Here is a 15,070-nt window from a genome sequence, read left to right as displayed (position 1 = left end):
CGATACAATCACATCCTCAGACATGCATGCAAAAACAATGGCATCCGTGTGTGTGATCACTGGTTACCAGCACTGCTCCCAACTTGAAACCTGCCGAAATATAGGGGGAGAGAGAGGCACATGCGACTGTTATTTCACACAGTAGATGTGCACTCGCAATGACACTATCATTTTATTACAGCATCTCTACCAAGTAATAGTTATATTTTCCGCACCAGTGATCCACATCATATGGACAGAGCCACTTCCACAGTCTATCTCTCTCTTGCTATCTGTGTCCATCAGAACCCATTTTTTGAAACTGCACACATCCTCTAGGGTGTGAATGTTTTTCTACACTTGGGCTTGCATGACTTATTTATTTATTTATTTTATCTTTAGATGTTCGGTCCCTGTCCAGGCATGCAGTCAGCTGCAGCTTGCTGTGTACTGCAAAAGTTTCGAAGACATTTTTAATTGGACACCAGGAATAACATTAAAGTCGCTTTAATCTGCGTGGAATCAAAAATGAATCTGAGACATATTTAAGAGTGGAGTAGCCTTCTCAGCTCACAGGGGAGAGCGAGAGGCAGGCAGTTGTTCAAGGAGATTCATTTGACGAGCCCATTTGTGTGTGTGTGAGGATGTTTTTGTATGTCTATGCAAGCATGTGTGTCCTAATGTGTTCATGTGTGTTTGTCTTTGTCTGTGGACGTAGGCTACGCACCACAAATCAATGTCTATTATTATATGCATATATATATATATATATATATATATATATATATATATATATATATATATATATATATATATAATAAGTTGACATGCATTCCCAACTGAGGAAAGAGACAGGTTTCCCAAATCATGCACTGTAAACAATACAGGTCTGGTTAGGTTGAACGGTAACGTTTTTCAATGGACACTATGTATCATACATTTAATCATTTACACACACTCCCCCAGGCACCTTGACTTGGTTGGGCTTGTTACGTGAAGCTGCATCCAAAATTATCAATAGCCTGCTATTCATGGGGAATAAGTTAGGTTTGACATATGTTAAATTGACTTAAAAGGACTGGTAAAAATCTGTTCTCATTTTAGATGTGAAGAAAATCAAATTAAAGGATTTTTGTGATAGTTGTTGGTGCTTCTGTGTGGCCTTTAAAATATATGTCACAATGACAAAGGAACTTATTTTATATTAGAAAGTGTGTACAGTTTTCTAAGTTTTATTACCTGTATATGGTGTTTCATAGCATTTAAAAGTAAAACAAAAAAACACTTTGTTATCCCCAATTATGTTTTGCCCAGAGCAATACCAAAGCCAGTGTATTGATCTCCCTCCAAATTCCGTCTTCGCCCATTAAAACAAACCAACTAAGATCTTTTTTGATTAAAAAAAGGCCTGGAGTCTGATTTGGTCAGTGAGAAATGCCAGAGTCCCAGTTAAATAGCTTTAGTATTGTATTGCTATCTCTTCTGATGCTATCGTGAACTATTTCATTTATTTTATGGCCTGCCAGCGCTCCCAGGCTTTGAAACCATGAGAGAAGCTTTTGTGCTGGCGTAAAATACATATTTTCACACCCATAGTTTTTACTGAATGGATGAGTTTGCATCTCATGCTACTGAGGAGTCAAGGAGCTAATTTCCTCTTTTCTCATTTCACTGTTTAATAGTTAATAGATATACAGTAGACTGACTCTCTGTTGTCTGTCATGCATTACAGATCATATATTTTTTTCTCATTCATTATAATTAATTTAATGCAGTAGGAATCAGGACGATATCTCTGTGCCAAATACTGTGAGATAATAACTTTAGTATGAAAGAGAGGTGACGCAAAATTGCAGAGTCAGCCTCAATGACAGAAATAATGGGGTTAAGTGGATTAGGTCGGTGCAAAAATATGAGGGCCGGATCAAATAATTGACTCTGATTTGTTTAAGGTTTGCACAAAGGCATTCATTTATCTCTACTGATTGTAAATATGTGTTAGCTCCTGGAGAAACTGCAATGTGCATTACACCCCATGATACAAAAGTGTTGGATGGAACAAACAGTATATTTATGATTTTGTTCTTTTATGCTTTGCTTAAATTGTAGAGCTTATCCTGAGGTGCCAGAGGAAAGGCCATGGGGTCAATATAATCAAAAGGTTATATTTCGTTGGGATCAAGAATGTGCATCACAATATGCCTGCTAGATCTTGAGATATATCCATAGACAGTATATAAACTGGACCAACAGATCCCGTTGCTCTGGACGGAGACCAGTGAAGGATATTAGAAGCACTTTTCCGGTGAGCGCTGAGCGTTACTGCGCAGCCTCCAACTGAGAGAGACGACGTAAATGTGATGTGAGCAACCTTTCTGAAAGTTGTAAGTCTTCTGGTAGCTGTGCCAAGAGAAATCTCAATCATTCCCAATTTTGCAGAGATGGAGAGCGTAGGTATATGTAAGGAGATAACATGGGCACAGGCTAATTATTGCTAACTAAAATGCTAGTTAACATTAGTAATTAAACTTAAACAGCTAATGTAAGTCGAAACTGCCTGCAAGCTTCTCTTGTACTATATGGTAATTCCTCTACTATGCGACAGTAAGTCGCTTGGTTATGACACAATCGTTAGCCTATTTTTTACAAAAACGTCTACTACGGAACCATGACGTGAGGTACAAGGTAATAGAGCCTTTTATAAATGGTCATGTTTCTTTAGAAATAAACAATGGACAAATAAAGTCTTTAAACACTTTAGATTAGTTAATCGCTGTCAAAGTGGCGCCAAAATGAACGGGTGAGTGCTTGTTAGCATCAAAATGGTGCCATAGGATCTACGGGTTGTTGACAGACGCTTACCCCCTTGGATATATCACTGGAAGAGCAGACATTTTGGCGTGAAGTGAAATGTCAGAAAGGGTCTATCCTGTGTTTGGCCTTGATGGTGACACAAATGGAAAGATCAGGGGGTCACCAATACAATGAGCTTCCATCCTCTGGGGACAATCCTCTGGGACTGAACACACTGACTAAAATTTTAATTTTCAATCTCAAGTAGAAGAGGTTGTACAGTCACGGGTTTATGATTTAAGAAATGTATCCAAAATTAAGTTATTTCTGTCTGCCCCTGACCTGGCTTGCTTTTCTTCCATCCCATCTTGACTAATATCATTTTCTTATACTCTTCACTTAGTTGAAAAGCACTTAATCGTCTGCAAGTCAAAATGCAGCTGCCAGACTTTTTACTGGAACTGAGAGAAAAGAACACTTTAATTGAATTGTTCAGTCCCTTCTTTGGCTACTTATTTCCTTTGGAATACATTTTGAGAATGTATTGATAACCTCTTATGTGATGTGATGATGATGTCACATGACTACCCAATCTATACTGTACATAAAGAGAGTATATCTGAACGCAGTGAGCACACAACTCCACTTACGTCAAGAGGACCAAGAGATGTCAGAATGTGAGAGTGTGAGGGTGTTGAAAGCAGCCACTGAGGAGTCTGCTTTAATAATTCAGAGCAACTAAATAGGTCACACAAGTATTAATTAAGCAGAGCAGGGTATGGGGGAGGGAGAAGAAGAGGGAAGGTAGAGTGAAAGAAAGATGGACACATAAAAGCAGTTATGACAGAGAAAATAACAGGAGAGAAGGAGAGGAGTGTAATCAAATGGAAAAAGTGGTGGGAGGAAAGGAGATGAAAACAGAACAAGTTAGAGAAGAACAGTGGGGGATTAAAAAGAGAGACCAGAGGAGGGAGAGGAGATGGGGTGTGGCATAACGGTCTATATTCAATAATCAATGAAACAGCGTGGGAGTTCCCCCTAAATTGTTCTGTCAAACATGCTGTCATTCGTCATCCAGCCCGGCCCCATCATCACCGCCATCCCCACCCCACACACACACACACACACACACACACACACACACACACACACACACACACACACACACACACACACAGAGCTGCTAAATCTCCTTATCATCAGCTTCCAACAAAGATGGTCATTCACACTAGTGCAAAAAAGAGTCAACTAATAATTAGTAAACACAATTATAAACAATAGTCGCTCAGGCAACCTCAACTACCATGCATGCAAATCCCCATTGCAGCAAATATTCAGTTGTAACAACTATTGGCAACCATCACAAATTATTATTATGTTGCATGTTGAGTTACTGAACACATTCAATATTTGTTGTTCAGTCCATCTCCTGCTGTTCCCTAAAAGGCAAAACTAGACATGCACATTGGAAGCGACTGAACAGTTTTACACGTTTTATGATGTAAGACCAGGGCTTAATTTGAGCTGGAACACGCCGGAACATGTTCCAGCACCTCCGACGTTGGATCCGAAACCTTTTTTATTGGATCCGGCACCTCCTATGTCACTAAGGCAAAATGAATTGCCTAAATGAAAAAAAAAATACTGTTTGTGTAGTGTTCAATGTTGTTATCTGTCTTCTTAGTCTTTATTCCCCATTGAAGTTACACAAAAATCTTGTGTTTGCATTTTCAATGCGCTTTGATGTGAATTTTCAAACAGAGGGGGGGAGAGGGATGGAGGGAGGGGAGGCACTTCAAGTGACACATGCGCTTGTGCTGGTTGAGATTGCTTAGTTTCACTCAGGGGGAAAATGTCAAAAAGACAACAAAGTTTGCTTAACTTGTTCAAATACGCTGGCCAGTCGGATCCCAAACAAGCAAAAATCGTTTCCACCGATCAAGAATGTGGAGACATTACATTTCGTACCCATGCAGTGCATGTTCTGAAATTAAAATAAACATTGCCCTGATGTACACACAGCGTTGTTGAGGTTGTTTTAGTCAGAGAAGCTACGTAGGCAGTGTAATTGTTTTTTTGTTCCGTTACCTCCAACCCCCATTTTGAGTTGCCGGATCCACCCCCCCTCTGCACTCCGGGACCTCCCACTTTACAAATTAAGCATTGTGTAAGACTACAATATTCAGTTGTTGGTCTTGAGGTAGCAAAGTGTATTGCAAGCCTTGGCCTCCTGTCTCTCAGTTGAGCAAGTTCACACTTCGATGCACTCATCGTGATGAGCTGCCAGAACTCTGAGACAATCTAGTGTTGCTAGCTCACAATGTACAAAATATAGCAATCTAATTGTCTTGCACTATAAAAATGATCTCTGTCTCAACCTTCTTTGCCCTAAAGAATGCCAATATGGAAAAGCAATAATGCCATTCATGCTTTAAAACAAGCTTGTCTGATGTACATGTGGCTGTTTTTTTTTTTTTACAGCAGTCTGTCAAGGTTTATTATTAGTCTAACTTCTGCTGTGGCGTCGGGAGGCCTTAAAACAACTTCATTACTATTGAAAGAGGCATTCTAACACACACACACACACACACACACACAGGTTCACATGGTGACAATATATACCCATTTTCAATACTATTTAGCCAATTTCTGTTTTAATTGAGTTTTTTTTTAACTTAGTTTTAGCTTGGTTTAAAGGTGAGCAGCCTTCTGAAGAAGTGCACTGAAGAAGGACACTAATTCCAGCTGTCTCCTGTCTCTCCTGTCTCTCCTCACCTCTCTCTGTGACCAGTTCTCTTATGCCCTGAAGTCAGCAGACAAGTCAACTGCACCAGACAGTCAGACAGTAGGCCGTGGATTATGCAATAGCCAAGTTTCATGGTCTGATAAAAAAAAAATTAAAAAAAATCAACTTTTCTTCATGGCTTTTTTTTCTTTCTTTTTTTAACAGCTCTTGTCTTCAGCTATAACTAAAGAGTACCAGTGTTACTCAATCATTTATTTCTCCTGCCTTGCTGTCCATGTCTCCACTGATTGAGCCAAAATGAGAGCAAAAGAGCGAGTAGCTTTGGTTTAGATTAATATTAATGGACTTTCCTCTTGTCCCTTTACAGATTTGACTGGGTTTTAGAGATGAAAATGGATTCCAAGCCTGATTATTTAATCATTCTTGCTCTTGGTATTTAATAATTTAGTTGCTCATGGGACAACACATAATACAGTTGACTCGTATTTATTCACATATATAAGGGTTTCCATCAGCGACTATATGGAATGTTGCATGCTTAACTTCATTTCATTATTTATAGTTTTAACAGGCTTTTCCATAATTTAGTTATTGTCAGGAATACAGTACCAAGACATCAGCATGACGTGGTACCTCAGACGATGATGTTGAGGTACACTTGAACAAGGCATGGAACTGTTGTGGAACTGCTCAGCGACCCACTATAGACTGTGGTTGTACTGGGCAGGTGTATGCGTGAGTACATAGGAAAGAAGGTGAAAGAAATCACTTAACAGAAGTCATTTTTCCTGAGTCTTTCCAATGTTATGTCATGCTGAACTATCATAAGTGAGGAGTCAATATAGTAAAATAGTCAATAATAACAATAATAATAATAATAATAATAATAGATGAAGAAATTAATGTTGATACTTGAAAAGTGTCAAAGCACAATAAAGATTTTAGAAACACACACATGAACCGAATAATTACATAAACAGAGTTATCTGACAGTGTCATGACATTTAGATGCCAGGTTCACAGACCGTTCATTCACACCAATCAAGCCTAATTTAGCTAGCGCCTTTAGCTCTGTATATACAATATGCAACTAAGTGTTGGATAAATAGATATGGCACCCACTAAGTCAGTAAGTAGTCGTAGCAAACAACCACATGTATTCATACTGTAAATGCAAATACCCAAATATTGAAGTATAGGATATTAGAGACATCCTTTCCTTGTGGGTAACCTCACATTTGAGGTCAGTGAACCAAAGACCAATGAATGTGTCTGCTGTCAGCAGAATTTAAAATGGTGACTAATGCAAACCTAATCATGCAAGGTGATTAATTAACTGGACTGTACGGGATCTAGATGGGACATAATTATGAACATATATACTGTACAGACCATTAACAATCCTCAGTAATACTGTGCTCTGTACCTTATCTCAGATGGTTACACTACAGATGATATTGAGTTCCACTGGCGAGGAGGAGACAATGCTGTGACAGGGGTGGACAAGATCGAACTTCCCCAGTTCTCCATTGTGGATCATAAGCTCATCTCCAAGAATGTTGTCTTCTCCACAGGTAATGATAACAGGTTGAAATGCATAAATCATAGTTGAATGTACAGTGTTGAACAAAATAACAGCAACACTGGTACAATTTAATGTAATCCAATATCAATAGCCCTGAAATAAATATGATCTTGAAGTATATATGTTACAACTTTGTACATAACTTTCCTGTTATTACTTTGCCTTCATTTCCATTAAAAACACTTTTAATTATTTTCTGTCAGGGTTATTTCATTATCATTATGCTGCTGCAAAGCTGGCAATATGGCAAGTCATAAATATTGACTCTTTTTACAGTTTTCACTTATTGATATGAAAAATAGCATCCACTAACTTCCAGAAATGCTAAATGTTATGTAAATGTATGAACGCACATACAAACCTTCTAATGAGGTGTCACCATTGGAGACGGAAAACACCATGACTTATTTAACAGCAATAAACAACAAGAATGATGTCTGATGCAATAACATATTAATCTCTTCTGCATTTTCATCTTCATGAATTTGTCATGCAAGCAAGCAATTGTAAGCGGGACAGCGGTTCTGCTGAATACAGTTTCTAGGTACTGTACAGAATGCGAGCAGAAGACTAATGCAATATGAACGTATAGAGACTCCACCAATGAGACGACTTGTTTTGTCTGCAGGGGCCACACGTTCCACGTAACCCTATTAATAACATAATGCTTTCTGATAAATGCACAATGTTTGTATGCATGTGTGTATGTGTTTGTGATCTGCCCAAGTGGGTCCCTACAGTGTGCCTGATTGTATTGCCTTATACAGAGATATGGTATACAGGGGATTCCCTTTTAACGCGCTGTCTATTGCGATATGGAGTATATGACCTGGGGGGCACCGAGAGATGCAATCATCAGCACATGTGCCTGGGCATTTAGCCAATACTAGTTTCATTTTTCACTCCAAGGATAGGCAATGTCATTGTTGCCCTTATAAATAATAAATATTCACCGTTGCACCTCCGTCCTGTCATGTTCTACCGGAGCTGTTTCCTCACTTCATAAAGAAATAATTAAGGGATTCTCCTGGTGGCTCGTGCTAACATTAGCTAATTTAAATATCTAAGGGGTGACATTCCAAGAGGAGCTGAGGCTGGTGTGTTGTGTTTTTGCATGACTCTCCAATAGACTGGATATTGCAGTGTATTCTAGCTCTTTTTATGGTGCTTTTCTCCATTTGTAATTCACCTCAAACCAAAATGCAGCCAGTTCCCTAAAGAGAGAAATATATGTGCTGATATAATTTGGACCTTACCAAAACCCATGCTGTGGGTTTATTTCAAATAGAGCAAGATAAGCAAAACAAATGGACCCTCAACAGACAAACCATCAAAACTCTTGCAATATTGTGTATAAACACAGGCAGTGAAGAATAGGTAATTCTAAAGAGCGCTTGAGTTTGGTGGACACAACAAATATGGCCTTTTATTGAGTTGCTTCTGCAAAGTACAACCCAGGAATGAGAGATTATTGTTGATAAACGAGCTTGGAAGAACTGCTGAAGGAGTACAGGCTACATTTAGGATACCCTCACAATCAATCAATTGTTTTGGACATTTATCAAGCCAATGTGCTAGACATTCACTGGTTCCCTCTTCTGAAATGTAAGGATTTGCTGCTTTTTATTGAATATCTGACAAATTGGGGAATTATGATGATTTGTCACTCTTTTCTTTTTTCAGAGCAAAAAGTTAATAGGTTATCCCAAAAATAGTTTTTATAATATAATTTTTTTTTTTTAAATTGACAAATGTTTTAAATTATATTTTTTTCGACAGAATTTTCTCACAAGACAACCTTTTGATAGCAAATTAAAGATAATATATGGCTGCATTCAGTAGCAAAGGCAGACATACGTTATCCTGCTGTGAAAAAAAGGATGACAGTGTCAGACCACCGTGGAGGACTGAATGTTGGTATTCTTTTCTTGTACATGATTTGTAAACCAACAGGATTGTAGATGCACCAATTAGCTGACTCCAACACCAGGAACTTTTTTTCCTCTGTCCCCTCTCTGCAGGTGCTTACCCTCGTCTGTCCCTGAGTTTTAAGCTGAAGAGAAACATTGGGTACTTCATCCTACAGACATACATGCCTTCTATACTTATCACCATCCTCTCCTGGGTCTCCTTCTGGATCAACTACGACGCCTCTGCTGCCAGAGTGGCTCTCGGTGAGGCCTGCAATACAAATATAGACAGGTTGACAGGATATTCGGGTGGACACTTAAAAGAAGATTGCACTGGCACTGAAATATACTGACCAGGGAAAGCTATACTTAGATTGATTATATTTTATCCCCCCCCCCCAATTTTACCTCATAGCAATTACATCATTCACTTGAAGGGCAAATAGAGACAAGAAACCTTGGGGGTGTCAATACATACAACATATTTTACATTAAGTCAGGCAAGAAAATCTGAGGCAAACGTGAAGGTTGACTATATTGACAAAGGAAAAAAGCATTAGTTGGTAGAAGACCTGTATGACCTGTGTCCCGCATAAAATACAATGTCTTAGCTGCTAGCATTTCTGGTGAATAGCTAAAACTTTTCCTACAATATTCCATATCATAGATTCACTTTATAGTGCTGTGAAGGCCATGACTTTTTATTGTGTATTTATACAGGTCTTCAAACGGTATCTTTAATGTTTACTTTTCTAAATTCCTTAATTACTGAGCTTTGTGTCAGAATAACAATGCACTGATCCACAACTACAATTCACTTGTTTTACAATCACTGTGGGTGTTAACAGGGTCAAAAATCCATCCCAGTACAACAAATGTTGTTGTATCCTACAGACGTATTATGATGGATGACCAGTTTGATTTGTTTCCACTCTTGATTCCAGAGCCTCTGTGCTTTTCTGGAAGTTACAATTTCCCCCCTGTCATCCTTGATTATGTAAACCCTGTGTAGCCTGTGAGGTTTGTATTGAGCTTCTAGCTTTACTCTGTGTTATCGGAAGCTCCCTGTCTCTTTTTCACCCTACTCCATCCACCCAGCTTCATCCGTCCTTCTACCCATCCCTCGCTTTAGTCGACAAGGCAATTTCACTGATTGACGACTGAGCTGCATTTAGTGATCGGGGGGTGGGGGGTTTGCATGGGATTTAATGAAAAAAAAGGTAATGCTCCATAATGGAGGCGGGTCAGCAGAGTTTGGAAATGTCCGGTCACCCCCCAATCTACACTAGATTCAAGAACCACTTTACTCTGACCTGGTTTCAGGCGTTAAAATGGACCTGTAATGGCTGAATCACATGGCCACTGTGCTGTAGGAATCCTTTGTTGTTATTGTTAAGCTCTTGCAGCAACAGCTTGGGAAAATTGCCTGAATCCTATTTTGAGCGGTGGTCACCTGACAGCTTTGTGTCAGCTGTAAAATAATTTCATAATTATTTACTGACACTCTCCATAGAAATTGACTTAAATAATCACGCTTTGTGTGCTTTCAAAATTATACAGGTGCGTGTGGGAGGATTTGTGAGCGCTATAGGAGCTGAGAACACAATTATGTAATCATGCAAGGAAAATCATATTTAAGCTTTAGAACAGAATCAGGCTTCTCATGCCATTTATAATTCCTGCATATACCATAGACCCACACTGCAGCCCACTACATCTAAGAGCCAATGTGCTATGCTAAAATGACAAGAATATGTCACTGAAATATATGAAATTAAATAACTACAAGCAAGAGATAGTGTGTCACTCATAATAAGCACAAACTCAACACATTGATATGCACTGTCAATCTGACAGCAACTATCCCCAAAGCTTGTTGGGTGAGGTTTTGAAAAACGGTCTACAACTTTTCTCAGTAGGAGTTCTCGCTAATGAACAAGACCAAGGTTGACATTTGAATTTCAAATCGCTGCAGCACTTTAGGTGCACATCTTTTAGCTTGTCTCCCTGTGCATGGTTTGAAGTCATGGGGGTAAGCCCCTCAGGTTCATTGATCTTGGCAGGCTTAATCAAGCACAGACATGGTATCAAGTAGATCAAAGATGTCTTGCAGTTGGAAGGATTGAATCACTCACACATTCAGTCAGAAGTTTAGAGTCAGTCAGAGTTTCGGGGGATTGTTGCTATTAATTTAATGCAAAAACATGCAAGAAGTAAATTTGTGAGTGCATCCAACTATAAATCATGTCTGTGCGTGTGTGTGTGACATGCGCAATACAGCAGCGGGGGCGGGGAGTAGCTACAGTACATCCTTTGACGGAATGGCAAGTCCAAGCAAGTCTTCGCAGTGGGCTATCGGTGTTGTGCCAGAAGTGATCATCTGCCAAAAACTGATGTCTACCCTACATGCAAATGATAAAATAAATCGTACACAAACACGTTAGATGAATGGCTCTTGGGCTCTCCAATACGTTGTTTTGTTGCCGGCGCTTGCGCACATTTCTTCTGCACGCTGTTTAAGAGCGGCTTCCCCAGCCAGCTGAGCCAGACTTTCTCCCTCCCTCACCCGGGCCACATCGCTACGTGCTGTAGCAATGTGCTTCCCCAGAAGGCTGAGCCATGCTTCCTCCTTCCCCACATCACTACCTGAAATCTCTAGATAAACCGCAGCTGAGCCACTCCTGATTAAACCACGCTTATTGTTAGATAAAGTTGTGGAAAACAAAATACTGCGAACCAAGCAATTGGCTCGTTCCAAACGGGCACTGCCTTAGTTAAATAAATAAGGCATACTTTCAACTGCTGATATGTAGTTTACTAAGCAATACTTTTTTATTTTAACATTCTTGATTCATACTGTTTCCAATATAATGTAATGAAAATGGTCTTTCTCCTCCAGGTATTACCACGGTGCTCACCATGACTACCATTAACACCCACCTGAGAGAAACCCTCCCCAAAATACCCTATGTCAAGGCAATAGACATGTACCTCATGGGCTGCTTCGTCTTTGTCTTCCTGGCTCTGCTGGAGTATGCGCTGGTAAACTACATCTTCTTTGGACGGGGCCCTCAACGTCAGAAAAGGGCAGCAGAGAAACTGACTACTGCCAATAATGAAAAGATGAGGATGGATCCAAACAAGGTAAGAATAGTTTAGCTTTACCCAAAATTCAGAATTATTTTCTGAAAAATGCCTCCATGTATGTGGATTTTGCTGCATATGTAGAAGCAGGCATAAACTCTAGATGAGCTTCCACATTCTAACATTTTCATATAAAATCTGTTTTCCTTGTTCTATATTCACAAAATCACATATTTTCTTTACTTTGCATCAGGAGTATAATTTCATTATTCATAAAGCTGTTTTAGGAGCTCAGAATAATTACTAGCAAAGACAAGAAATGTCATCACTTCAAATGGAGGGTCGACCTAATGTTTCATGCCTTCACCGTGCCAAGGAAAGCCAGCCTAATAAGCTTGTACTAGCCCTGTTTGATATCCAAATAGGACATATTGCTAGCGGAAACAGAGTGAAAGCAGGTCTCAGAGCCACTTGGCTCTTTGTCTTGATAGAAAGAGTTGTGTTCTCTTCATCCAAGTTTGTGCTCCCAGCTGACGTAAACCAAATGCTTACAAGCAGAGATGCAAAATGGCCACCATAACATGGCTGCACATGGATATGCTGATAATAGTTGAATACAAAACACAGTATACACTGAGCAGAAAAATGGCTCTATTAACATCCTGTAACATCAAGTATAGGAAAGCGAGAAAGGTAAAACACAGACTTGTGTTTTGAATCCTCTGATAAAGTATGCTTTATTCTGTCATGCAGTTCATGTCCACACATGCATTCACTCCTGAACTCAAGGATTTAATTATTTCATAAAATGTTCAGTGTTGCCAGCTTATACCTGCCTGCATAATGCAACCTCCTTCCACTACTTTTTGGTTGGTTAAGTAACCATGGCAATTCTGTTTTGTTGCAGTGGCTGGTGGGGAATGTAGTTGGCAGAGATGATACTCTGTATGCAAGAATGAAACAAAGGGATCTTGATGGCCATGACTCGATGTGGGAACCAATCTTTGTGGACGACGCAGCAATAGGACTTGGCGATCAAAAAAATAAGGTACTGCAAAAACCTTTCAAAAATGTCAAACTGCATCAAACTGCTACTATACATCTACATTTAGATTATTTGGGGTGGGCACTTGGGGGCAGTACAAGATGTAAACACAGCTTTGACATATCACATTATAAAGTTGATAATGGGTTACCAAACATTTACACATCCAACAGAAACGGAGTACTTTTAATTTTTGCCGGGTCTGGTAGATATAACTTCAATATTCTTGGGAGATGATCTTCAACAACTCCTGAGAGAAATATCTGGCTTTTTAGCTTCCATATGCTCCATTATGTACATCAACTGGTCACTAATTTTGTCGGTTTGGTGCTAGAGAGGTAAAACCAAAACGACAAGCTGAAAGATGCTGAAAGACGCTTAACACTTCATAGATACTGATAATTATCTGTGGATTCATCACTAAGAGCTACCCATTTCACATTACATGTAATCATTTCACCCATAGTTAATATATACTGAAGATATAGAAGTGGTCTCTACATTTTTTAAATATCATTTTGGCACTTTGTTTTTTATTCAATTTAGTTAAAGAAAATGCTGTTGCATGGTATTAATACATGAGACAAACTTGACTTCTTTCCAGATGGACCCACATGAAAACATCCTTTTGGGCACTCTGGACATCAAGAACGACATGGGAGTTTCAGAGCTGGCTCTGGGTCTCAATGATCCACGAAATACCATGCTGACATACGACAGCTCAACTCTACAGTACCGTAAAGCAGGGCTGGCCAGGCACAATTTTGGCCGAAACACACTGGAGTGCCACATGACTCGAAAGAAGAGCCGACTACGGAGGCGCGCTTCACAGCTAAAGATCAACATCCCAGACTTGACTGATGTAAACTCTATTGACAAATGGTCGAGGATGATCTTCCCAACTGTCTTCTCCTTCTTCAACATTGTTTACTGGCTTTACTATGTTAATTAAAAGAGACAAAGGACAACAGTGAAGGCAAGACCAAATAAGCAAAATATGTTGCTCATTTGTTGTTTGTATCTGGTGTGTTTCATTTTCATGTGATTGCATAAAACTGGACTGAATTACTATATTCAGGACTGGATCCATCTAATACCACATTTGCTAGCTAACACGTGGAAACCTTATAGAACAGAGATTACAATCATATAAGGTGCCTGTTACTGAGTAATTGTTTAAATTATATTTTATGAATTGCGTGTTTTGCCATTTTTTTAAATGTTTGTTTGCATAGTTTTTATGTTTTATTTTGTTACATTTACAGCATATATAATTCATTGCCATTGACATTTTAATGACATGTTTATTTTCACTGACACTACTTAAAAAGTGCTGAAGCAAGTTTCAGGTCAGCAGGGTTTTCTAAGATTAATTATGTCAAAGACACAAAATGTTTCATACTAATATAATAATGGCCTAAGGTTCACAATTTACACTATCATGTGTTGTGCAAGAAATTTCGAAAGAGCGTTTTCTACTTTAACATACTGGGAGTACTTATTCATTTGTAAGCATTTTCTCAGTCCATAAACCATTTTAATAGGGTGGAATTAAGTAACAACTAACAACATTCCAAAACTCAGATTGCACTCAAGATGCCTGTTAACAGTCAAACATAGTATAATGTAAAGAAGCATAAAGCTAATACAGACAATTTGGATTGTCATTATTATGTATTGTGTCAAACAGTTGAGAGAGTAAAGAACAACAAGAGAGAAATAAGTAAGAAAGAAAATGTAAAATATTAATCTTAAGCCAAATTGGCATTTCTTAAATATTAATATAATTTAACCCCAAAGCACATATACACAGTATGGATATCTTTGGGGATGACTGTGTCTGAATAACGTAGTTTAGTCTTTAACTGTATATGTACATAAATATCACCTGTATAGTATTTATCATAGGAATAATATGACCTAAAAAA

At 38.8% G+C, this 15,070-nt stretch overlaps 1 protein-coding gene across 2 annotated transcripts in view; it reads left to right on the top strand.

The window, feature by feature from the left end:
• The window catches only part of gabrb2b (gamma-aminobutyric acid type A receptor subunit beta2b), a 68,072-nt gene extending 53,978 nt beyond the window's left edge, over nt 1-14,094 (top strand). Inside the window, exons 6-10 of one of the 2 annotated variants that reach the window (XM_078266377.1) lie at nt 6,955-7,092; nt 9,125-9,277; nt 11,913-12,157; nt 13,005-13,145; nt 13,747-14,094. In XM_078266377.1, the coding sequence (XP_078122503.1) occupies nt 6,955-7,092; nt 9,125-9,277; nt 11,913-12,157; nt 13,005-13,145; nt 13,747-14,094 (1,025 nt within the window). The remainder of the gene's footprint in view (nt 1-6,954; nt 7,093-9,124; nt 9,278-11,912; nt 12,158-13,004; nt 13,146-13,746) is intronic. The other variant, XM_078266378.1, reaches the window with a different exon arrangement.
• Nucleotides 14,095-15,070: the final 976 nt, after the last annotated feature.

The sequence above is a fragment of the Sander vitreus genome, chromosome 13 (assembly GCF_031162955.1).
Source record: "Sander vitreus isolate 19-12246 chromosome 13, sanVit1, whole genome shotgun sequence".
Lineage (NCBI taxonomy): Eukaryota > Metazoa > Chordata > Actinopteri > Perciformes > Percidae > Sander > Sander vitreus.
Note: the sequence above shows the minus strand (reverse complement) of the source record. Positions and strands in the feature narration are given on the sequence as shown.